Source organism: Hyaena hyaena, unplaced genomic scaffold (genome assembly GCF_003009895.1).
Source record: "Hyaena hyaena isolate Hyena2069 unplaced genomic scaffold, ASM300989v1 scaffold_209, whole genome shotgun sequence".
NCBI lineage: Eukaryota > Metazoa > Chordata > Mammalia > Carnivora > Hyaenidae > Hyaena > Hyaena hyaena.
The window spans coordinates 1,449,449-1,474,984 of NW_024080844.1; the positions used below are offsets into that span (position 1 = coordinate 1,449,449).

Here is a 25,536-nt window from a genome sequence, read left to right on the forward strand (position 1 = left end):
GAAAGGGCTTTAAAACTGTCTAATCATGTTGCAAAGTATACACTGATGATCTAACCATGGCCACACAAGCTGTATGAATGTATTAATGAATACTCTCTAATGAATTCAAGGTTGGATTATTATCTGCAATATCCAAGCAAGGGATACCAACTATTTAACTTTATTTTTGTGTTTGGTCGTGGTTCAGATATTTCTCCTGCAAATATTATGTAACGAGGGAAATACTGTTTTTACTACAATGAAGCAAAATTGTTAAGTCAGAGGCTGCAGGCACATAGAACCATCTGTTTTAGTTATGTGAAAAAACTAGTATCAACCAGAGAAAAATTGAGGGAAAAGTTACTGATTGGCTGAAAATATTCTGAATGCTAGGAGGAAAATGTTTTCCTATATACCGTAAGTCAGACCCTTCTATGTAAACTTAAAAACTATATAAATTTTGTTCTCTTCCTTATGTAAGCCAGAAGCTAACTAGCTGACAGAATTTCAAAATTGGTAGAAAAATTTTTAATCATTACTTCTGCCTTTTACAATCATATAATGAATATATTATATATCCATAATGGTTTTCAATGGTTTGTGGCATTTTTAAAACTAGATGATGTATTCCCTTCCAGAAGTCAGTACACTCTCAGACTTTATTTATGCATTTCTAGCTCTGATGATATATCCATATAAAAGAATTTTTCTGATCAGTGTTTATAATCTTCCAAATGTTACATTTGAAGAGAAGGGGAAGAGAAGGGAAGGAAAAAGAAAAGATAGGGGAGGGCAGAGGGCTAAACTACAAACATGCAAGAAGGATTTTAATGAATGCTATGCCATTTGCAGAATTAGGCATCAGTCCTACTTGGTTAGCACAAGCAGGCAAGTGCTTTTATAAGTAACATTATAAATAATCAGTAAATATAAAATGACACTGATATATGAACGTACTTCTGAATATCTAACTGGCCAAATTTTGCTACTCAATAAAAGGATAAGTTTAATTATTTAGGAACTGATTACCTAACTTATAAATTAGCCATGGGATTTGCTTTCTCTCCATATTATTACAAGATTTTCATGTAGTCTGCTGTTCAGAGAGAACTTTTATTGGAACGGTACGTGAGGGCAATGTGGAGTTTACCCACCAAATTTTGTAAGGCATCTTAAGTTTGAGGATAAAGGGCAAAACTCTGTTTAATGGACTTTGTAGTTGTTAGCTTTTGGCCTCAATTAGCATTGACAATATGAGTTAACTATATGCAAAGATTTAAAAAGTCATTTTGCATTTCTGATATAACTTTGAAAAATTAGTAATCTGATAACTATTCTCCATTAACAGAAACAGAATCTTTTACATCCAAGTAGAACATATTTACTAAAGTTCAGGAAAAAGTTTTCTTCCAGGCTTACTAATGGGGGAAAAGATTTCAAAATGGACATAAAAACTACACAAAGATGTATCATGTGGGATAAATTAGAGTATACCAGTAGTATCAGAGACCTTACCAGTATTAAAAACCCACATTGTTTCTTACATTTATGTGGTGTCCAAAAATTGAGACAATTGCCACATTATCCTGGCATAAGGGCAGTCATCAGGACTCCTCTGAGCCTTTACTACAGTAGCCTGAGAGGACCTTTAGTTCCCTTCCTGTTAGCCCCAGAGTCAAAGCGAGGCCACAGTGCGCCCCCTCCCCGACAAGGAGGCAGGGAGCATGCAGTCAGAAAGTCACCTTCAGGACTCAGTACTGAGCAGAGGAAACTAAGGTAGGAAGGAAGGGAGACTGAAGAGACAAACTGACCTAAGTAGAGTCATTCTGGTTTTAGGCTGACCCTTAACCTAAAAGCCACCAGGTGATAAAAAGAGTCACACAATCTGACTCATAGAAAACCACAAGACCCCATTCCTCTGTCAGTAAAAGCCACAAGGGCCAGAAACTCTTAAAATTGCTACCTGTAGGTAATTTCACAACCCTAAGACAATGGAAAAACTAACCACCCAATGCAAATGATAAAGCCAAAGTTAAAGAATAAGCCCTTTCCATAAACGTTAGCTAACTTTAAAACCTTAAAACCCAGGGCACCTAGGTGGCTCAATTGGTTAAGCCTTCTGACTTTGGCTCACGTCATGATCTCATGGTTCGTGCGTTCAAGCCCTGTGTCAGGCTCTGTGCTGACAGCTCAGAGTCTGGAGCCTGCTTCAGATTCTGTGTCTCCCTCTCTCTCTGCCCCTCCCTGCCCATGCTCTCTGTCTCTCTTTCTCTCAAAAATAAATAAACATTTAAAAAAATTTTTAAAGCATTTAAAACCCTTCATTAGAGGCCAAGGGGATCCTTTTCCTCATCTGGGATGAGAGATCACTACTTTGTGAAGTAGTTCCTTTCTTACTTTTAGACTTAGTAAATCTTCATCCCTTTCTCTAAACTTGCTCTTGAATTCTTTCTCATGCAAAGCCAAGAAGTCTCTCAGCTAGGAAGGGGCTCTGGTTGTCCAGCATCAAGGGGCACAGTGCAAATAAGAAATGAAGACAGGAAAAAAACATCTGTAAGTCTTTAAGATGGGTTCCTAAGATACAGCGCTGTAAAATAAGTTAGAAAAAATGAGGTTGAGGGCCCTACCTTGCAGATCTTGTAAAGTGATTCCTGCCCATCTCCTCCAGTATCTTTAAAGTAATCATGTGCGGGAAACGTACGATGAATATCTCGAGTGATGACACTCTCCTGGGCTGAGTCCTAAAAAAGAAAAAAAATAGACCTGGTCATTCATTTAAAATTTCTTTTTAATTACGAAAAATAATATATGCATATGGGTAAAAAAATAGCCAAAAACAGAAAAAAGTATGCTTCCCCCACCAAAAATACCTGCCTTCCATTTCAGACCCATAGTCCCATTCACTAGCTACAACGCTACCAACAGTTTCTTTTGTATCCTTTCATCCATCTATCTATAGATGTGTGAACATACGCTCATGTGAAGGGAGGTCGGGGGGGAAGTTGTATACACACATCTCCATCCTTTGCTTTTTGAAGCACAAATAGAAGAAAACTATCCATTCATGTAATAGAATAACTTCAGAATATTCCTAATCAGTACATGCAAGTATATTTTATTGTCTTTAAGAGCAGCTATTAAAAAGAAGGAGGTACATCTGGATGAAGATATATGATGGTTTATTTACTATTCTCCTATTAATGATTTTTTTGCATTTTCTGTTTGTATTACAAATAATATCACTAGGAACATTTTTATACATACATGTTCAAGAATAGATTCCTAGGGGTGGAGCTGTAGGTCAAACTATAGGTAACATTTCCATTTTTAATGAAGGTACTTTCCCCTCTGAGGCGGTGTAACAGTACCTACTCCAAACACTGGTGGAGGAGATGTTTTTCCATACCTGCCCAATACCACACATGACTAACTTCTCACAATTTTGACCATCTGATAAGTGAAAACTCAGACCACAATAATTTAAAGAAGTAAAGATATCAATCTTTTCCTGCTGATAGGTTATCAACTCGTGCGCTCCAGAGAACAAAAACCTCCCAAACTACTATATTAAGATGACACGGGCTTTAAAGATAAATCTAGAGGTTCTTTGACAGGTTTCATGATCCAAGAGCTCAGAATTGAATAAAATTCTAAGCTTTATAAAAAGTTATTAACCAATCATTTGATTGGATTTGATTCCTATGAATGTTGTTTTATCTGTTTAAATGTCAGGACAATAGGAGGGAACTACTTCCAGCAGCCCTGATGATGAATATATTTTGCACAACTTAAGAAGCACCAATGACTCCCAGCGCAAATTAAAAGTGTTCTTTAATGTCTTGGTTGCATAAAGATTTGAACAAATCCCCTATTTTAGTTAAAATCAAGAAAGGAAAAAATGTTTAATACATGAATTGCTTTAATGAGTGCTGTCTCCCTTTTCTCTCTGTAGCTGAGAAGTATGTAAGAAGGAAATGGCTGATTAACTGTGAGTTAAGCCAGTGCCTTCTCTTGCTGCCTTTTTTCATTTCAGCTGCTATTTCACACTGAGTGGTAATTAGATCTCATACCATGTAGAGAAAGGACACAAACTGAAATGTTCCAAATTTGCTAGCAAACACTGAAGACACTGCAAATCAGTCCAGAGGAAATTCTGAAGGCTTATTGGAATGTAAGGCTACAGCTGAATAAAAATGAAACAAACAAAATTACCATACCTTAAGTGTCAGGATACATAGAAAGTTTATATTTATCAACATAAATGCAATTTCTAATGACAAAGAAAATTTTGAGAGGAGGTGGGAGCACACATAAAGGTAATGCACAAAAAGATACAGCGGGTTATGGAATCTAAGTAGAGGATCCCCAAAGTAGGGCATCTGGCACCAGGTAGGTGAAAGTTTTCACTGCCCAGGTTTTCCCTAATAAAAAGGTTTTCTTTCCACCCAGTAATAGTTCCCCTTATAAACTATTTGAAAAGATGACCAGTGAAAATGTTACTACTGCCATTGCTAACCTATTTCAGGGGCAAACATGTGCTGAGTGGTTCACAGGATAAGTCTTTTTACACTTTTCAAGATGTTAAGGGAGAGAAATCATTGGACTATATTCCCTAGAAACTGCCTACTCATTTGGCATCATACTGTGTTTAAATGGTACCAACAGTCTGATTCAGAGAAAGAGAAATTGATCAAAATTTTCTAGAAAGTAACTATGCATAATATGGAGTAATTCTTTCTATGCATACTTGAATCTTATTTGTTTCTAAAAATAAATGGGTAAAAATTAAATGAAAGTAGAAATCATCAATTTTTCCTTACTTTAATGAACCATCCCTTCCTAGGGTTACTTTAAAATGCTCTCTATAAATGTGCATTTCTAGAGTTTTCTTCCAACATATTGCTCGTTCTCAGCTGACTAAGGGAATAATTTCTGGAACTTCATTTTATAAACTAAATAAAATATTTTGCTATACTGTTCACCGATCCCTTTCATACAACTGAAGGTCAGAAGGTACATTAGAGTCATAAAGAGACTAATATGAATTAAATTATGTACTAGAGAAAATAATCATGTTTTCAAAGCTCAAGCTAACCACCTCCCAATTACCCATACTGTTGAGACTAAAAACAGCACACATTTCCGGAATCCACACCTAATTTCCCAAATTCACTCACTTCTTCAACAAAGACTTGAATCAAAGCTAACATTCAGTAAAAGGAAGATAAATGATTTTTCTCTTCAATGTTAATTTTGTTTAGATATATTTCAATTATAATTGTCAATTTTCATAAGAAAACATAAGGACAAAAAAGATGCCAAATATCTTTCCATGGAAATATCTAGAGTTAAAAGGTTTCATGTGAAAACCTTTTTTAAAAAAATATGGCTAAAAGCATTCTATAGCACGACCAAAACTGATAATGAAGTCATCTTCTTGGATGGTTCCCATAAGCAGAGTCTCCTTAAATGCTGATAGTCATCTTCAGAACGAGAAGAGGGAAGAAGTCATTTCCTCATGGGCAGCTACTTCACCACTACCCAGAGGTTCACAACTTGATGCACAATTTACTTCCCAGGGCATTCATCTCCCGTTCTGATCTTCAGTCCAGGATGGTGGGTTAGTGGCTTGGACCAGATAAACTCACTGGTCCTATTCCTGGCTGCTCCACTTAATATGTAGAGGATCCCAATGAGGTATTTAATCTCACTAAACTTCAGTTTCCTCATCTATAAAATGGGACAATGATTCCAAATTTATGTCATTTAGAATAAAATAATGCAAAGTGTTTATTAGCACACTGACTGGTATAAACTGAATATCTGTTAAAGAAACAAATCAAAATAGTAATTGTTAATTATTATTCTTTCTCCTTAAGAATCACATTTGACTTTTTAAATGTTTTGGTGAATATAACATTTTAGACATCTTTCTGTGTGTGTGTACTTTAAATAATAAAACAAACCGCTGTTTTTCTTTGGATATCATGGACATTATGAATAGAGTTTTCAGCACGATGACATTTTAATATATACATTCCCCATTCTGAATTTCCTATCATGTATCTCACGTGTCCTAAATTATCTTTGTCTCTGTTAATCCACAAATAAAAGCAAAAGTGAACAATTATTTGCATAAAGTAATGTTTTACCAATTGGTAAACATTGTGACTGCAGCTTTGCATATCCCCATGCGATAGAGATGTACACAACCCAGAAGGAGGATGGAAAGGACAGGGTGTGGTAGAAGCTAAATTTGCCAGCTACCATTTCCATCACTGCTTCAGAATTTAGCTTCTGAGAATCAGAGAAGGCCTTACGTCATGGTTACGGATAGGACAAATGCCACTGTTTCCACTGCATGCCTTCCTTCTGGACCATCGACACCAAGCATGTAACTGGTAGGCGAAGTCCTTGAGATTCTATCCTGTCTAAGCAACAGTCAGATTGGGCCACACACAGAAACAGACTCAGACCAGTAAGAGGGAGTAACAGAGAGGGGTTTGGAAGAATGTCTTAAAAGCTGAGTTTTACCTTCCTCCTCACCACCTCACAGCCCTGACACTGCCAACACATAGAAACTAAATTTCTATTTAGTTTATCTTTGAAGGATTTTCTTTAATTTCTAAACTGCTAAGTCAGAAGACTAAATTATCTTTTTACTTTCAAAACAGGTCTCATCTCTAGTGTGATAAATAAAATCCACGGTCCAACAGAGGGTATAATTTGGTTTGTTGAAAATCAATTTAAAATCAATTCTAAGAGATATGATAAGTAGCTTAATTAACTTTTGACCATTTTAAGTGGATTCAATTTACAGTCTCTATCAAGAGTTTCATATTAGCTGCTCTTCTAGTATTATGTATATACCCTGACATGTCTGCAATCTTTTCAATTCCTATTCCAAAAGAATCATCACTTAACTTGTTTATTGTGGGGAAAAAAATGAATACAGTATTCAAGTGCTGACAAGTATTAGGAGGACAGGTTTGGATACCAATAGACTATTATTTTTTTATAAAACAATTTCTGGGATGTCAACAACTGGAAAGGTATTTCACTGCAGATGATTGTTTTCACATGTGACCTTAGCCCCAGATGAAGTATAAAAGTAATGTCTGATAAAGGAACACCTTGACTGTGCCTTAATTTGCTACATTTTTACAACTAAGAGAGCATCTGTTCTTTTTAATCCCTATTGTCAAATCCAAAGGATAACTGCATTTTCACCTCTCATCGACCACAAAATCACTTCATCTTTATAAATACCATGCCCATTTGTTAGTGTTACTAAAAATGCCAATGTAGACCGCACCTACTCACAGTTGGCAGATAAATGATTCAGAGCTTAAAAAATATTTGACCTTAGAACGTGCCTTCTATTCTTACTTCACAGGGATCCTCCTTCAGTTCTATGTTGGAGCTAGATCTATGGTAAAACATCACAAGCTGGTCGGCTTACATGTCCCCGAAAGCAGATGGGTTTGCAGTGGTGGGTCTGATTTATTTGCCTTGATGTTTGCCAAAAATCCAAAGAGGCAGACATAAAAGGAGAAAATATGAAAGTGCATTCTGGTTTTAAACATGCTATTGAAATTGTGAGCTAGAAACAGTAACACAAAAAGAATGGATCACTGCCAGGCTTCAGTCCTTGACTATGCAGGTAGGGGGAGTCTTAGCATAGGTGGAATACTATTGAAGCAAAGAAAGAGATGTTAACTAAATCATACCGTAAGCAACCTGTTTCCTGGGCACTGAACACACATGCTACCAAATGTCTCAGGGTCAAAGCCTGACACAAAGGTCAAAACTATAAGCCACATTCTGACTTCAACTAGAAAGAAATCTCTTCAGGGAAAAAAGCAACAATGAGAACTAAAGGAAGAGGAAGGAAAGGGGAAAGGAGGGTGCGTAGCTCTAAGACCAGTCAATATTCATGACAGATACCTTGATCCTGAAGGAAGTGCCAGGAGTGGAGTAGGAAATATTTGAATAGCATAAAGCATTTTTGGGGGACTGGAAGACTAAGCAGCATTGTAGCCTATGGGCACAACCTGGATTTCCCAGAGTTCTTATGAAATTTAGGTCAGAGCAGAGATGACTCTCTATGACAAATACCTGGGGTTACTTTTAGACTCCAAATACACCCACCAAATGCATCTATGGCCATATTTGGAAATGTCCTCATTCCAGGGTTGCTAACCACTCATTGTCCCAAAATAAAGGTTCAACTGACAGTCTTGGAAACTCATTCAATGAGCAATGGTAAACTCTGCAACTTCTGCTGGAATTTAGTACAGTAACTGAACTCCATGGTATTATTTTTCAAAGTAAGATGCATGTCTAACTTTGTATTATTTTTAAAAATTATGATCTTTACCAAACCCCTTAATAAAAAATAAAAATTTTAAGAGTTTCATATTTACTCCCATTGTATAAAAGTAACATTCTTTAATTTTTCCACAAAGCTAAAGAACACCTCTAGTAACTATCATTTGATAAAATGTCTATTTGCACCTAATATTTAAATTTTATCATTTTATTAATTTTGACTATGTACATACCTAGTTATTGTTTTTACAGGCTGAACAATTTTTAATAATTTCAGAAAATATTCTACTACTCTGTCAACTGCTTTAAATCCTTCTCTTTGAAACTCTCTGAGATAAATTACATCTTAAATTGAATGACATAAAAATTGAAGGTACAAAAAAGTAAGCTTTGTTTGGTTGCATAGTACAAATTCATTTATGTGTTCAACAAATACTAGTTCTGAGTTACCTACTAAGAATCAAGCATTACTGTAGGTGCAGAAGATACAACTGTTGGCAAAGCAACGTTCTTCCCCTATAGGACTTAAATTCTAGTAGCAGGGAAAATAGACAAAAAACAAGTACATCATCCTGGTTAGTTAAAATACTATTTTAAAAGATGAAACAATGTAAACAGATAGTGAGGAGAAGCCTGATATTTTAGGTAGGATGGTGATGCCTTTCTCAGTGTGGGTTCAACTATTTACAGAAAGAGTGTTACAGGCAAAGGGGAAAACGTGCAAAAGTTGTGAGGTGGGAGCAGAATGTCAACAGTTCTCTAGACATTTTCTAGAGTTTTGCTAACCTTTGTTTGCAGATGTCTTCAATGAATTGCCAAAAATTGCTCCAATACTTTTGTGGATTAACATGGCTACCTCAGAAATTTATAAGTATAATTTAGATCATTTTTACAATATGTCTTAATTCATATGCTTGAATAATATGTTCTGGTTGCACGTGTCTACGTGAAATTTACCATTCAAACATCTAACACCTGCCATGTACAAGACATTGTACTAGGAGACAGGGGATCAAAACAAAACAAAAAATAGGATATAGTCCATAATACCCCTAAATTGCAAGAGATTAAGATCTTGTAAACATAAAATACAGGTGCGAATATCAATGGAAGGAAACATATTGCTAAGAGTCAAATAAATGATACGGGCAAAGTTACCTATGATAAGCCAGTAAAGAAAGTGACTACAGAAGGGTTCACGTGGTGAAAGGGGCCGTCCCCAGAAGATGACAGGTTGGGTTCAAGTCATAATCTCACAGTTGTGGGAGCCCCATGTCCAGCTCCACACTAACAGCACAGAGCCTGCTTGGGATTCTCTTCCTTCTCTCTGTCCCTACCCCTGCTCACTCCCTGCCACCCTCTCAAAGTTACTAAATAAACATTTAAAAAAATAAAGTAAGCTAGAGGAAAAATAATGTTAAGAAAATCATAAGGAGGAAAAATTATAATTACAATACCATACTGCATTTATCAAATAAAATCGGTGTATAAATGGACCCACACAGCTCAAAGCCATTTTGTTCAGGAGTCAACTATATAATAATAAGGGTGGTGTAAGCAGAGGATCCAAAGCAAGAAAGCACTTGGCATGCGTAGGAAATATGACTCTAATTGTCTACAAAGGGGAATTCATAAAGGGGAAAGTTGAGTGTGATCTAGAATATGGAAAGGTCATATTGAATGAAGATGTTTTAACTTAGTCCTGGGGACAACAAGGAACCATTTCATCTGGCCATTTCACTTCATGGCCTTTGGAGTCAGTTTTGTGACCTCTTGTGCGATCTCATCTGCTTTTATTACCTGAAAGAATTAGTGTGTAGTAAAGAACTAACCTTATACAAAAAGAGGGCTGGAGTTACCAGGAGGTGATGTCTAGTCCCTTGGAATATCATGCCTGGTAGGAGGTGTTTTGGCCACCCAACAGTCTAACAATGTGACTTATTATGGGGTTTGGGCCATGCAGTATTAGTTCTATCTACAACAAGACTGAAAACTAAAAGCCAGTCACGTGGGCAGTATATGAAAAGCTCCTATAAAAACTCTGCACAGTAAGACTCAAGTGAGCTCCCCTAAATGAAGCTGGCAATACTCCATGTGTATCATTCCACACTGATGCCAGGAAAGCTATGTTGTCAATGACTTCATGAGGAAAAGACAAAAAAAGTTTCATGTCTGTTATTTCTCCTGGACTCTGCCCAATGTGCTTCTTCCTTTGGCTGGCTTTAATCTGTATCCTTTAGCTAGAATACACTGGCACCATGATTTTAACAGCTTTCACTGAGTTCCTTGAGTGTTTCTAGTGAATTGTAGAACCTAAGGGTGATTCTGATAACACCCTGAACTTACAAGTAGTGTCAGAAGTGGTGCCACTATTGTGTGGCCTATGCTCCTCTTTACCTTCATAACTGGTTATATTATAACAAGCTGACCATCAATAATTTTTTTTAATATTTTTATTTATTTCTAGGAGAGAGAGAGAGAGAGAGACAGCGTGAGTAGGGGAGGGTCAGAGAGAGAGGGAGTCACAGACTGAAACAGGCTTCAGGCTCTGAGCCGGCAGTCAGCACAGAGCCCGACGCGGGACTCGAACCCACGAACCGCGAGATCATGACCTAAGCGAAAGTCGGACGCTTAACCGACTAAGCCACCCAGGCGCCCCTGACCATCAATAATTTTGAAGTTCTCGCTGTGGTATTCTCACCAGTAAGTTTTGTTTATTCAAAGATATTTATCATTGCCTACCTTTTCCTCTATGACAAAGTATTATTCACAATAAAACAGTCCCCTAATACTGTGTTAATTCAGATGACTTTCTAAAAAATCACCTTTAATATAGAACCCTAAAGTTTAAACATATTGAACCACTACCGACCATTTGACCACTTGTTTACTGAGCTTTCCCAAAATCTCTACGTGATTAGTGAAGTGAAGACCACTAAATGAAAAGGAGAACATACCATTACTGAAGTGATCCTATAATTCACTTACATGAGGGTCACCTACCTAAAGCTTAAAAGAAGAGTGAGTGTAAGTGACCAATCTCTAAGTAAATGCCACCAACGTGTGTATTTTAAAAATCATTTAAGACCAATAATGCTCCTCATGCTGGGATATGGATTTTGAAAAAGGCAATTAATTTTTATATCAACTCAGGTTATATAACTGCCATTTTGTTCCTTTTTATAATAGCACATTACCATTAACACAAGATTTTACTCACCTATGAGCAGAAGATGCACTGATCACCACAGACTAACAAAAGAAATAGGAAGGGCTAAGTACAGAAAGATTTGTTCCTGAGAGACTTATGATAGTTCTAGTTCTCAATTAAAAAGGTTATTTCAATAAATTAAATATTCTAATTCCATCTAGTAAGTGTATAATAAGGTATTTTTTTTTGTTTTACACATTCTGATTAATATTATAACTTTCTTTTCTGATAATCTACTTTGTTCAATTTTTCCCATTCAAGAGAGTCAATTTCTGTTTCTCCAACAGATTTCTTCGGGAAGTAGAAAAAAATTTTTTTGCAGAAAAGCACATTTGAAGCTTGATTAATCCCTTCTGGAATAAAGCCAAATCATGGGTGGAAACCTAAGAGATTTTTATTCTATACTTTTTTCCCTCTATATTGATTCAGAAATGAGCATTATAGTTAGACTTAGGAGATCTAGGTAAATATACATTCCAGCTCAACACACTATATTCCTTTTCAGACTCTTTGGTGAGTTTCTGCTTGAGTCCCCCTTATCTGATAATCCTTAACCTTGTTCTCTGCTCACCCTCCATGTTCTTCCTGGGAATCCTATCCATTCCTGATACTTCAACTACCAGCTGTCTACTCTCTCCTTGCTTTTTACTACAGTAGAAGCCAAACCTTACTGATTATCAGAATCATCTGAGAAGCTATTTTGGAACCCATATCCCCAGATCTCACCTTGATTTGATTTACCAAAATCTCTATAGTACTTCCAGGTGAGCTATATTTTTAACAAATCCCTACACAGCCACAAGCAAAAGTCTACAAATTGTTATTTAGGAACTACTGGTCTAACATCTAAAACTTAACTCAAAAACTCTAGTCAGAATTTTCCATATAATCAGGTGTCCTTTTATATTTTCAGGCTCAATAGAGTGAAATTCCATGACTGAACTGACATCCAGAAAGGTATTCTGAAAGCTGTCTTTTTCCTTTTCCTCCCTTAATCAATTAACCTTTGGTTCTTCCATTCAGCTATATTAATTAACTGGTACCCATGTCTGAATACGCTCATGTGATTAACACCTCTAGGTAGACCATGATCAGTTGTTATTTACCTTTGCTTCCCTGGTACCTGAGACTTTAGTAGGTGCTTAGTAAATGAGTGCTAAATAAATCAGAACAAGGGAAGCAGGCATGGTAAATGTATATTCTCTATGATGAAAAGACCCAAGTTTTATAACGTTTTAAGTTCTGAATTCTCTTGTAACCTCATTTAGTCAAATGCAGTAGCAAATAGAAATAATCTGCCCCCAAATCAAAGATGATAACAACGACTCAGGCTTACAAGCCAAAATTCTTCATGGCAAAATGCATACCAGAATTACTCATTTGGGAGTAAGGACATTATTACCAAAGTTGACACATGGGAATAGTTACAAATATTACTACAAAAAAACCCGCCACAAATGGATCTCCATCTTAAAAACGAAATTAGAAATTCTACCACTACTGAAACTGCAAAAATCATCATAACAAAAAGGTTTTTGAGTTTTATCTCATTTTTTATGAAGACTAATAAAAGATAAAGATACATTCAAATGATGCATTATTTTAAAATCAGTCGTTTTACTTTAAAAATGACAAGAGATGAATCATATAATTAAAGTGCTCAAAACCCTACTAGAAACAAAGTACATTAAATTCGATGTTTTAGAAATCTCAAGTGTCCTTCACAGTTTACATGTTAACTCCTTCTCAGTAAAAGAGCTTGAAGTAGGAGACTGAGATTAAGGTTAGGCAAGAATCAGGAAATTCTTTCCTATTCACTGCATCTCAGGACGATGGTATTTAATAGGCTCATTACTAGGTTCTTAATACCATATTAAATCAAAGGAAGATACAGATCCTCCTCTTTTATTTTAGGGCCTTTTAGAAGTTATAAATTAGGAAAGAGTAATGTCTTCTATTCTACTTCATAAGATTATAAGATACTTATGAAATGAGGATTTTTTTTTCTATCTTTTGAACTGCTAGCTATTCAGGTTCTAGAATATTGACATGAGAAAAATTGACAAACAGTTTATGGCTGTGGTCTTTCCCTGTTGAAATACTATCCCCTCCCCTTTAATCAATACATGTGTTTACTTCTGATTTAAATGCTGCAAGGGCCACAGATTTTCTGCAATTTTATTGCTAATAGACCTAAATTACTAGAAGAGAATTTTTAAGTCTAAATTTCTAAAAAAAAAAAAAAAAGAAAAAACGTAACTGGGTAAACATTAAGAAATTGCAAAAGTAACCCCACTTACTTCTCATTTATTAAGCTGCCATTTGTATACGGTACTTTCACTTGATTCAGTGGCTACGGGGCTGAAAGGTTCCTTTCCAGGCACCTGTCTGGCACTGCTTCTTTATTTAGACCTGATTCTACAAAGCTCTCTCATTTTTCTAAAGCTGTAAGTGGTTGATACCAAGTTACATACACATAACGGTTCCTATGTTGCAGAAGGTAATTAGACATAATCGACCATCAGTCACAATATGAAAATAATTCATATTATTCTTCAGACAAACCAAGCATTGCTTAGTCAGTTAGGATATGTGCCCTTTTCTGGTACCACCACCACAGTTCAGGATATTATCACTTTATGCTTAGACTATTTCAATGGGTCTAAATTAAATAGAAACTTTTCTCTACTTCAATCACCCTAAAGCACTGCCTTGCTCCTGTGTAGCATTCAAATCCATCTACGGTACAGTCCCACCCACTATCTGGAAAAAAAATCTTGTATCATTGCGTTTGAATCATATCCCATTCCATAAAATTGCACGGTTCTTCCAAGTTTTAATGCTTTTATGCAAGTTCCTCTGCCCTGGATGGCCCTACTTTTAATATCTTCTATTGAAGTCCTGTCCATTTAAAAGCTTCTATCAGACTTCTTCTATGGTGCTTTCCTAATGATATCAAGTAAAAATAATGCTATCTTCTCTTAGAGTCTTATAATTCCAAGTGGTACAAACTTACATAAAACCTATTATATATTGCCTTGGAGGTAAGATATATTTTTACCTCCCCTCAGTTCCTGGCCACTGGAGATGCTGCCTACAGTAGCACATCTGGTACCTCATACATAGTAGGGGCTGAACAGATACTCACTGAATAAATGATTTTATGAAAGGAGAAAATAGTAAACCAAGTAGAAAGGCAGAGAATAAAAAACGAGCTTATGTTGCTACTTAAGTGGAAGGTGGGTCAAGTACCATATTGAGCCACAAATGGAAACTAGATTGGGGCAAATTTTCCTTTCTTGGGCACTCTGGGCTGGCTCCTTGGGGAGAGGGTTTATAAAAACCATAGTAAGACAGAAAGTTATCTGACGGGGCTACTGCCACAGCCAATGCCACAGTTAACATTTTAACACCCCCCCCCCCCCCCCCCCCCCCCCCCCCCCCCCCCACACACAGATGGTCTCTTTGGTCAAAACCCTGCTCTTTCAGGGAATACTTAAAGGTAACTTTGGAGCAAGTCAGTACATTTTAGTTCATAATGCTACCTTCCTGATGTATAGGAAAGAAAAATCAAAGAAGCTTTTACACAGATGTATTAGGATAAACAGAAGCTGCAGTTTGCTGCAATCTACCTCCAACTTAGCAAAGGCTAAAATGCTTTCTGAAGTGCAGGGCTGCAATGATCTAAGTAGCCGTTGAAGACAGCACTCTTTCAAGTTAGTATTTCTTGCTGACTATGATTGTGGTATGTTCAAGATCTCAGTGGTGAATGTCCTGAAACTTGAGGACAGCATGAACCACAGAACCTGTCACAAATGTAGCAAACTGAGAGCCAGGGAGAGGAAGGGATTAGTGGCTAATTTTGACTCTTTAAACAACAAGATGTAGCATTCCAAGCCTGAGTATTAGTCAAGAGGACAACTTCGGCCCTTGCCACTAAGGGAGTATCTGCCACTCCTGAAAGGAGGATATTTCTTCTTCAGAAGAAATGGAAACAGGATAGGGTAAGTGAAGCCGACTAAGTGGTCTGGCTTTAACTGAGAGAGCAGGTACTGCACCATCAGGGTACCACTGCCCCTAGGGACCATCAAGGAAAGGTCAGCAAAGTGAGGGGGAGGAGGAGGAAGAAGGACAGGGTGGGGTGGGGGTGTAGGGTGGTGGTCAACAATATTTCAAGAGTAAATAATTCTTCTTTGCTTTTTGTTTGCATTTTACTGAAGGATTTAAGTAGGGCAAGTACTACAAGAATCAGTGCCCTATAAAGAAAATGTACTCAATTCAATGTGCTCAGCTATACTGTAAGCTTTGTCTTATAATTTTATAATTTCACAAGAGTTAAAAACTACTGTATTTGCCCTGGTTTTAGGGTTCCCAGACAAAATATAGGATGCCCACATAAACTGCATGGGGTTTAATATTGCATGGGACATATCTATACTTAAAAAATTCATTTTTGTTTATCTGAAATTCACATTTAAGTGAGAATCCTATATTTTTATTTGCTAAATCTGGTAGCCTTACTCAGATTACTAATATCACAGTACTGGGAAAATCAATTCCTAAGTATCCTTTATATATCATTTTTTTCTTACTTAAGTTGCTTTTAAATACTTGGTCTGAAAAATAATATATTTGATATAAACTAGTCACATCTGACTTCTCAAGCAATCTGTATTAAATCTACTTAATAAAAATGAGCAAATATTTTATCTGTGTTAAATGCCACAGATACTGCTATGAATAGATTCAGAAAGATCTATTCTAAACTATAAAAGACTGAGAGGAAAATGAGGACATCTAGATAACAATGGACAGACACCATTATTAGTGAGAATACGAAGCCTGTGAGGCTCAGTAAAACTGAATTGATGACCTGGAAAATAAGATCAAATTAAGATATAGAAGACTGGCCTGAGATCCCTGAAGACATGAAGGCAAGGGAAAGATAAAGCTTCTTCCCAGTGAACAGACGACAAAGATGCTGAGAATATTTACTTAGTCAACAACTCTACTCTACTCAAATGCCAAATAAAGATCAATCAATTAACATTTGAAAGACTTTTCTGGTCAGAGAAAAATGTGGCTTCAAAATTAGCATAATGGCATAAACCTATTCCCAGGATTTTGGTGCTGTGGGCTTTATCAAAGGAGAATTTATTACTCTGGTATGTACATTGCAAATATTAATAGGAAACAGTATCTGAGCACAACGTGAAAGACTTGATTGGTGTGGGGAGGGATAAACATAACCTTTATATGTAACACAAATTCAGGAATAATAAAGATTTAATGGGTTGAATGTTTTAAACAAATCTCTTTCATTTAATATTTTAAGTAAATAAACATTAGCATCCATCTAAATATTCTTAAAAAATTTTTTTTAATGTTTATTTATTTTTGAGAGACAGAGAGAAACAGAGCATGAAGGGGGGAGGGGAAGAGAGAGGGAGACACAGAATCCGAAGCAGGCTCCAGGCTCTGAGCTATCAGCACAGAGCCCGATGCGGGGCTCGAACTTACAAACCACGAGATCGTAACCTGAGTTGACATCGGCTGCTTAACCGAGCCACCCAGGCACCCTCCATTTAAATATTCTTAATTATTTTTCTGAAGGGGTTTAAAATTTTTACTGAAAATGTATAAAGTAGCAGGCGCTATAGTATCTGATTATAATGGTGCACTTTTGAACAAATTGTAGTCGCCCTTTAAATACACTGTAAATCAATTGAAAAATGTGATTTTTCTTATTCTCAAATTGCATTCTTTATTTTTTAAAAAGTTTTAGTTTATTTATTTATTTATGGGGGGGGGGCAGAGAAAGAGGAAGAGGCAGATTCCCAAGCAGCCTCTGTGCTGTCAGCGTAGAGCCCAATGTGGGGTTGGAACACATGAACGCTGAGATCATGACCTGAGCCAAAGTTGGATGCTCAAACAACTGAGCCACCCAGACATCCCTCACAATGTTTTCTTTAAAATAGAGTCTTTTTTAAAACATAAATTTTTTTACGACACACATACAAACATACATGGTAGTTCACTTCCTTTAAAACAATTTTCATCAGATAATTTTGTCCTTTTGGCTGCAAACAACCAACGAACCACAGTGGGACCTTAGCTCCCAAGGACCAGGGATTGACAACCTATCATCTCCCTCCTTAAGGCTGGACTCACTAAGGCTTTGGTGGCTTGGGGAGTAAACCAAACAGACTGTGACTAGGCAAAAGGAGCATATAAAAACAAGGAGCTCTTATCCTGGAAGAATTTGATATTTCAAACAAAAACAAAAATTACTGAGGGGCACTTGGGTGGCTTAGTTGATTAAGTGTCTGACTTCAGCTCAGGTCACGATCTCAGAGTTTGTTAATTCAAGTCCTGCCTCAGGCTCTGTGCTGACAGCTTGGAGCCTGGAGCCTGCTTCGGATTCTGTGTGTGTGTCTCTCTCTCTGCCTCTCCCCAACTAGCAGATAGAGAGAGAGAGAGAGAGAGAGAGAGAGAGAAAGTGTGTGTGTGTGTGTGTGTGTGTGTGTGTGTATGAAAAATAAGTAAACATTTTAAAAAATTCTTAAAAAAAAAATCACCGAGGTTTTCAAAATGGAAAATCTGAACTTTGCTGTACTTCCCTAAACTTGCTTCATAGGATATTGACAGCAAATTCATTGCCTCTGGGCTTGGTGTTCCCATCCCATCAAACAGGGCTGTCCTCACCTTCAGATTGACAAACTTGATTTTCTTTTATGTGCCCCACCTGTCCAGTAAATCACCAAATATTCCTTCAACCAGGTGTAAGGGAGAAAGGATCAGAAGACCAGACAGAAAAATTTACCTTTCTTTGAATAGAGGAAGGGTGTCCTGAAGTTAGCTAACGGGCCATATTTCAAAGCTAGGTTGGGTAAGGTAGCTGAAGCACTGGTCTAGAATCAACTCCTTCCAAAAGAAATATAATGGAAGCCCATATGTAATTTAAAGTTTTCATGTAGCCACATTAAGAAAGTAAAAAAAGCAGGGGGCGGGGGCACCTGGATTGCTCAGTCAGTTAAGCATCTGACTCTTGATCTCGAATCAGGTCATGATCTCACAGTTCATTAGTTTAACCTCTGTGTAGGGCTCTGCACTGAGTGGGGACTGGTTGGGATTCTCACTCTTCCTTTCTCTCTGCCCCTCACCTGCTTACGCACATGTGCATGCTCTCTCCCTCAAAAATAAAAAAAAGAACTCTTAAAAAGAAAATTTAAAAAAATAAAAAGTTAATTTTAACAATTTTAACATTTTATTAAAGCCAAAGAATCTGAAGTATTATCTCAACATGTAATCAATATTAAAAAATTAACAACAAAATTCCATACTCTAAGTCTTTGAAATCTGATATGTAATTTTTTCAATTCTGATTTGCCACATTTCAAGTGCTTGATAGTACATGTGGCTAATATCTTCCATACTGGACAATGCGAGTCCAGAGGCTAACTCAGAAACCTAGTGCCACACTTTCAATCCCTTTGTCACAAACTTTTCTTCTGTAGGGGCACAGGAAAAATGTCCCTTGGGTGAGGGAGTAAACAAAGAGAAGGGAGAAGGATGGAATGAACTTCTCAAGACCTGCTTGCAAGTGTGTAAGTTGCTAGTCATTATGCCTAAACATTACAGAGATTAACTGCTGCTTTTGCTTCTCCCAACAGTACTCAGGATGCCAAGGTTCCTTATGAAGTGGCTGAGCCCATTACCAATAATGGCATTTGTAAGCCATGTTTCCATGTGGGGTATAACTAACAAGAACTTATGTTACTACTCAGTGCTAATAGAGAAACACCAGTCAAAACCAGAAATGGGCATGGTCCTAAACATTTTCTATAAACTTTGGCTTCAAAGAACTCCACAGCAGACTTTTCACATCACAGACATAACTTTTGCTCCTGGAACTGCCCACAATTACCGAAGAAATCTTAATTCATCCTGTATTAAGAGAGCACTGACCTGATTATGTTGACATTGCCTGAGTTCTCTATTTAAGCAGCAAGAATGCTTACAGTCTAGATTATCAAAGTCCAATTTGGGGCTTTAGTTTTTTCCAGGTTTCTCAATTCTCCTTAGGCACCATAAAGAGGAGCATTAAAAAACACCCTTCACGTTGGAACACGCTTCTCAGAAAACATATGGTAGTGAGAAAAATCTGAGCTATAAAGCCACCTATAAACTATACAATCTTGGACCAGTTACTTAATGTCTCTAAGCTTTGTGTGCCTCATTCTCCCTACTTTGCCACCAATATGGTAACACTAGTCCTAATTTTCAAAATAGTTTTTAAGATTAGATCTTATGTATGTCAATCATAGTGCCTGACACATAGTAAGCATTCAACTCATGGTGGATATTAGTAAGCCTGGTATTGTTTTGCGTTTTCTCTACAGAACGAGGACACTAATTCTAGCACTCAGAAGTAGGGCAACTCATGCAGCCTTCTGATGTTACCAGACATCCAGATTACACGTAACACTTCTAAGACAAAGTCATGGTGAACAGATTGGGGAATAGCAAATGTATGGCGAGCCTTGGGGCTTCTCCACAAGCCATGGAAACTTTAAATCTCTATTACTGAATCATGATTATGATCTAATACACAGTGTGGTGGGTCATAAGCATTAAAAGGAAAAAAAGTAATGGTAAATACTATAGTGCATCTCACTGTATCATTTCTGAAAATTATTGCTTCTGACAAACATATATGCATCTATGGTAAGGGTCAAAAAAAGTTTGAACACTACTACATTAGAATACACTAGAATTTTAAGGAACTCTAAAACTTCTCACTTCCTAGGAGATGCAGATGAGCAGGAAAGAAGAGAGCATCTGACTCGTTTGGAAAGGGATTTTTAGGGCAACAGTGAGATAGAGTTGTCAAAGATAGGCTCTAAAATATGTATACGGGATGAGGATATAATGATCCTAACTTTGATCAATATGGTTGTGTGAAGTCCAACTACCCTCAAATGACTATAGGAAAAAGTACAATGGACTCACCAGATGATATAAAATCTTCATACAGTAAGTTGCAAGCATTTTTTTAAATGGCTCTTTCTTTTTAAAAGCACTTGAAAAATACAAGAATTAAGGCTCTGGTGAAAGGAATTTTCCTGACTTTATAAATAGAATCTGATATAAATCCTTTTTGTGTGTGGAATTAGGGATTTACATAATTTGAATCCTAATGTGTATAACACAGATGCTATAGTTTGCATTGCTATTTTTGGTTATGAAAAGAAAAACCAGGAGGAAGTCCAAGATGGCGGTGTAGGAAGATCCTGAACTCACCTCCACCCACAGAAACACCAAATCCATAGCTACATATGGATCATTTCCCTTTGAAAAGGATCTGGAAACTAGATGAACTGATCTCCACAACAAATGATAAAAGGATCATATCAAGATGGGTAGGAGATGCAGGACACAGTCTCACAAACCCCCTCCCCTCCCTTCCCCTCCTCCCCCCCCCACGTATGGTGAAACACAATAGAGAGAGCTCTTACTGCACACTCACTTCTCCCAGAAGAGTAAGGGGTGGGTGCCTCACATCAGCACTCCTGCCCCTGGGTTCTGCACCACAAAGATGAGCCCTAGAATGTTTGATCTGCAAAGCCAATGGGGCCAATGTCTTATGAAAGAAAGGGCTCCAAGTGCTATAAAAACACTGAGATTCCTCTCTTAGAGGGCTCATATGCTGTCTTACTCACCCCAGACCCAGCAAAAAAAAAAAAAAAAAAAAAAAAGTTTGAAAAATGCCTAGACTATATGTGAGGGAGACACATTTCCTGATCTGGGGTCACTGGGAGGAGGGGTTGGACCGCTGAGATTTTCCCCAGTGACAGAGATGCTGGCAGCTACCATTATTGCATTCTACACACACCTTGCTGGAAAAGGTAGGTGAGCTTGGATACAACACCCCATCCCCTCAATAAAGGCTTTGGTAAGTGGCCTCCATACTTCCTGAGGACAGAGAGCAAGGACAGTTGGCAGTGCTCCCCGGTTCCTTGGCTGGGGTAAGAGACTGTGATCTGTCACAGACATCTCCCCTCCTTAGCTAAAGTCTGCTAAAATGGTCAGTTCTATACTTCCCCAACCCCTGGCAAGGGCTGGCCAGCATCAATGATCATGGCATTCTCCCAGCCAAAAGCCAGCAAGTGCACACAGACAAGACACTCTCACATGCACTGCTGAAGTCTGTGTGAGCAGTCAAGACACATTCCTGCTGCCTTTCAGAAACAGTCAATCATGTCCTGCCCTTCACACGACCCAACTGCCTTGCTAAGGCTAGCAGGTACACCAGGGACATCTCTTGACCGCCAGGTCCTGGTGTCAAGAGGACTAGCATTCCAGAGCTCCTTGGGACTGTAACAATCAGAAAGACAATTATTGACAGGCCACCACCCTTAGGGCACTGTACTAACAGCAGACAGAAACACAGCCCTAGGCTTCCTGTAAAAAAAGGGACTACTTACTTAACCTGGGGCTGCAGCCTGAGGTACAGGCTTCAGGTTTCCCACATATCTAGAGGCTAAAGGAGGTGCTACCAAGAAATGTAAGCAGTGAGACACCATCCTTGTGCACCTGCTGACCTCCTTACAGCTGGATCATTCTTCCCAAAAAGGAGCTTATATAATCATCCGGAGCCCCTAGTTTTGCAGTTGTTGCCCAGGGAACACCTCCAGATCTCTTGGTCTGGAGGCTAGCAGAATTATGATTGTGGCCCAACATGACTGTATAAGCTTGCCTTTTTTTTAAGATTTGATTTTTAAGTAATCTCTACACCTGATGTGGGGCTCAAACTCAACCTCAAGATCAAAAGTTGCATGCTCCTTGGGGTGCCTGGGTGGCTCAGTTGGTTAAGCTTCCGACTTTCGCTCAGATCATGATCTCATGGTTCATGGGTTCGAGCCCTGCATCAGGCTCTGTGCTGACAGCTAGCTCAGAGCCTGGAGCATGTCTTCAGATTCTGTGTCTCCCTCTCTCTCTAACCTTCCCCTGCTCACACCGTCTCTCTCTCTCTCTCTCTCTCAGAAATAAATAAAACATTAAGAAAAAAAAGTTGCATGCTCCACCAACTGAGCCAACCAGATGCCCCTATGCTTGTGTGTTTTAAAAGCTGCAACCTGAGGGACTGGCCTGAAACTATATGCTAAATGATATGCCCCCACCTTGGATACTGATAGGTCATGGTGCACCCTAAATAATGGGGGCATATCAAGAATAAACCAGTTGGTTTAGACAATCACAAAATTTCAAGAGACAGCTAAAAGCTAGACCATAGCTAAATGAAAAGGATCATCACCTACACGAGGCCACTCCTTCACAACAGAGAGGTACCTATTTTTCCTAATACATAGAAACCACAGAAATGCAAGCAAAATTAGGAAACAGAGAAATATATTTCAAATGAAAGAATATGATAAAACTGCAGAAAAAGAGAGAAGTAATCTACCTGATAAAGAATTCAAAGTATTGGTCATAAAGTCACTTACCAAACTCAGGGGAAGAACAGGCAGACACAGTGAGAACCTCAAGAAAGAGAAAACATTAGAAAGTACCAAACAACAGTCACAGAGCTGAAAAATATAGTAACTATACTGAAAAATACACTATAGGGGTTCAATAGTAGACTAGATGAAGCAGAAGAACCAATCTGCAAGCTAAAAAGATAAAGCAATGGAACTCATCCACACAGCAGCAAACAGGAAAAAGAATGTTAAAGAGTAAAGACAGCTCGAGGGACCACTGGAACAACATCAAATAACATTTACATTAAAGGGGTTGCAGAAAGCGAAGAGACAGAAAGAGACAGAAAACTTCTTTGAGGAATAATAGCTGAAAATTTCCAAACCCATGGGAAGAAAACAGACATCTAAGTCCAGGAAGTCCAGAGAGTTCCAAAAAGATGAACCCAAAGAGACCCAAATCAAGACACATTATAATTAAAATGGCAAAAGTTAAAGAGAGAAATCATAAACATAGCAAGAGAAAAACAAATTGGTATATGCAAGAGAACCCCCATAAGACGATCAGCAGATTTTCTCAGCAGGACAGAACCTTTGCAGGTCAGAAGGGAGCAGCATTGACATATTCAAAGTGCTGAAAGGAAAGAACCTCTAACTAAGAATATTGTACCCAGCATGATTATCATTCAGATGTAAAAGACAGATAAAGAGTATTCCAGACAAACAAAAGCAAAAGGAGTTACTCACTACTAAACCAGCCTTACAAGGAATATTAGTGAAACTTGTTTAAGCTGAAAAGCAATTGCACTAGTTAGCAGCAAGAAAACATACAGAAGTAAAAAATCTCACTGTAAAAGGTAAACAGAGAGCAAAGATATGGATTAACCACTTATAAAGCTACTAAGAAGGTGAAAAAACAAAACTAGTGAAATTAAAACTACAATAATTAGTAGAGGGATACATAAAAGATGCAAAGTGACATCAAAAACACTGAATGTGGAGGGGGAGTAAAAGTGTAAAGCTTTGGAATGTGTTCAAATTTAAGTTGCTATCAACCTACAGTGCACAGTTATATACATAGGATGATACACGTAAACCTCACAGTAACCACAAAGCAAAAACTTACAGTAAATACATAATAATGAGAAAGGAATCTAAACATAACAGTACAGAAAGTCATATCAACCCATGGGGAAGAGAAAGAGGCAAAGAAAGGAACAGAGAAGAACAACAAAAACACGCAGAAAACAATTTAAAAGATGGCAATAACTATATATCTAACAATAATAACTTTAAATGAAAATAGGCTAAGTTCTCCAATCAAAAGACACAGAATGGATAAATGGATAAAAAGTAGGACATATATGTTGCCTAAAAGAGACTTACTTCAGAAGTAAGGACATACTGAGACTGAAAGTCAAAGGATATAAAAATATATTCCATGCAAATGGAAATGAAAAGAAAGCTAGGGTAGCTATATCAGACAAAAGAAACTTCAAAACAAAGAATATAATAAAAGACAAAGAGGGACACTATAATCATAAAGGAGTCAATCCAGCAAAAAGATGTAACATTTATAACTATATATGTAACCAGCACAAAAGCACCAAAATATATAAAGCAAATATTAACAGACCTAAATGAAGAAACTGGCAGGAAGACAATAGTAGGGGACTTTAATATTGTACTTTTATCAATGAATAGATCATCCAGATAGAAATAAGGAAACACTGGCCTTAAATACTACATTGTACCAGATAGACTTAATAGATATATATAGACCATTCCATCCAAAAGCAGCAGAATACACATTCTTTCTCAAGTGCACATGAAACATCCTCCAGGATAGATCACATGTTAGAATACAAAACAAGTCTCAAGAAATTTTAGGGATGCCTTGGTGGCTCAGTTGGTTAAACATACAACTCCTGATTTTGGCAAAGGTCATGTGAGATCTAGCCCAACGTCAGGGTCCACACTGAAAGTGAAGACTGCTTGGGATTCTCTGTCTACCTCTTTTTTTCCGCCCTTCCCCCAAATCACACATGCACACACACTCCTGTCTCTCTTTCAAAGTAAATATTTTAATAAAAAAGAAATTAGTGGTTTTTTAAAAAGAAATTCATGATTTTAATCACATCAAGTATCTTTTGCATCCACAAAAATGTGAAATTAGAAATCACCTACAAGAGAAAAATTGGAAAAACTAGAAATATGTGGAAATTAAATAACATGTCTTTTAATAACTACCTGGTCATAAAATAAATCATAGTGAATAAAAAAAAATACATAGAGACAAATAAGAACAAAAACACAACATACCAAAATCTGTGAGATGCAGCAAAAGCAGTTCTAAAAAGAAAGTTCATAGCAATACAAGCCTAACACATAAATGAAGAGAAATCTTAAGCAATTTAACTTTCACTTAAAGGAACTAGAAAAAGAACAAAATCAACCCAAAGTTGGCAAAAAAAAAAAAAAAGAAAAAATAAAGATTAGAATGGAAATAAATAAAATAGAGGCTAAAAAGATAAT

At 37.3% G+C, this 25,536-nt stretch overlaps 1 protein-coding gene across 3 annotated transcripts in view; it reads right to left on the bottom strand.

Annotated features, from left to right (window-relative positions):
* The window catches only part of RABGAP1L (RAB GTPase activating protein 1 like), a 746,017-nt gene that overhangs the window by 309,278 nt on the left and 411,203 nt on the right, over positions 1-25,536 (bottom strand). For all 3 annotated transcript variants that reach the window (XM_039242373.1, XM_039242375.1, XM_039242374.1), the window contains one exon: positions 2,607-2,720. In XM_039242373.1, the coding sequence (XP_039098304.1) occupies positions 2,607-2,720 (114 nt within the window). The remainder of the gene's footprint in view (positions 1-2,606; positions 2,721-25,536) is intronic.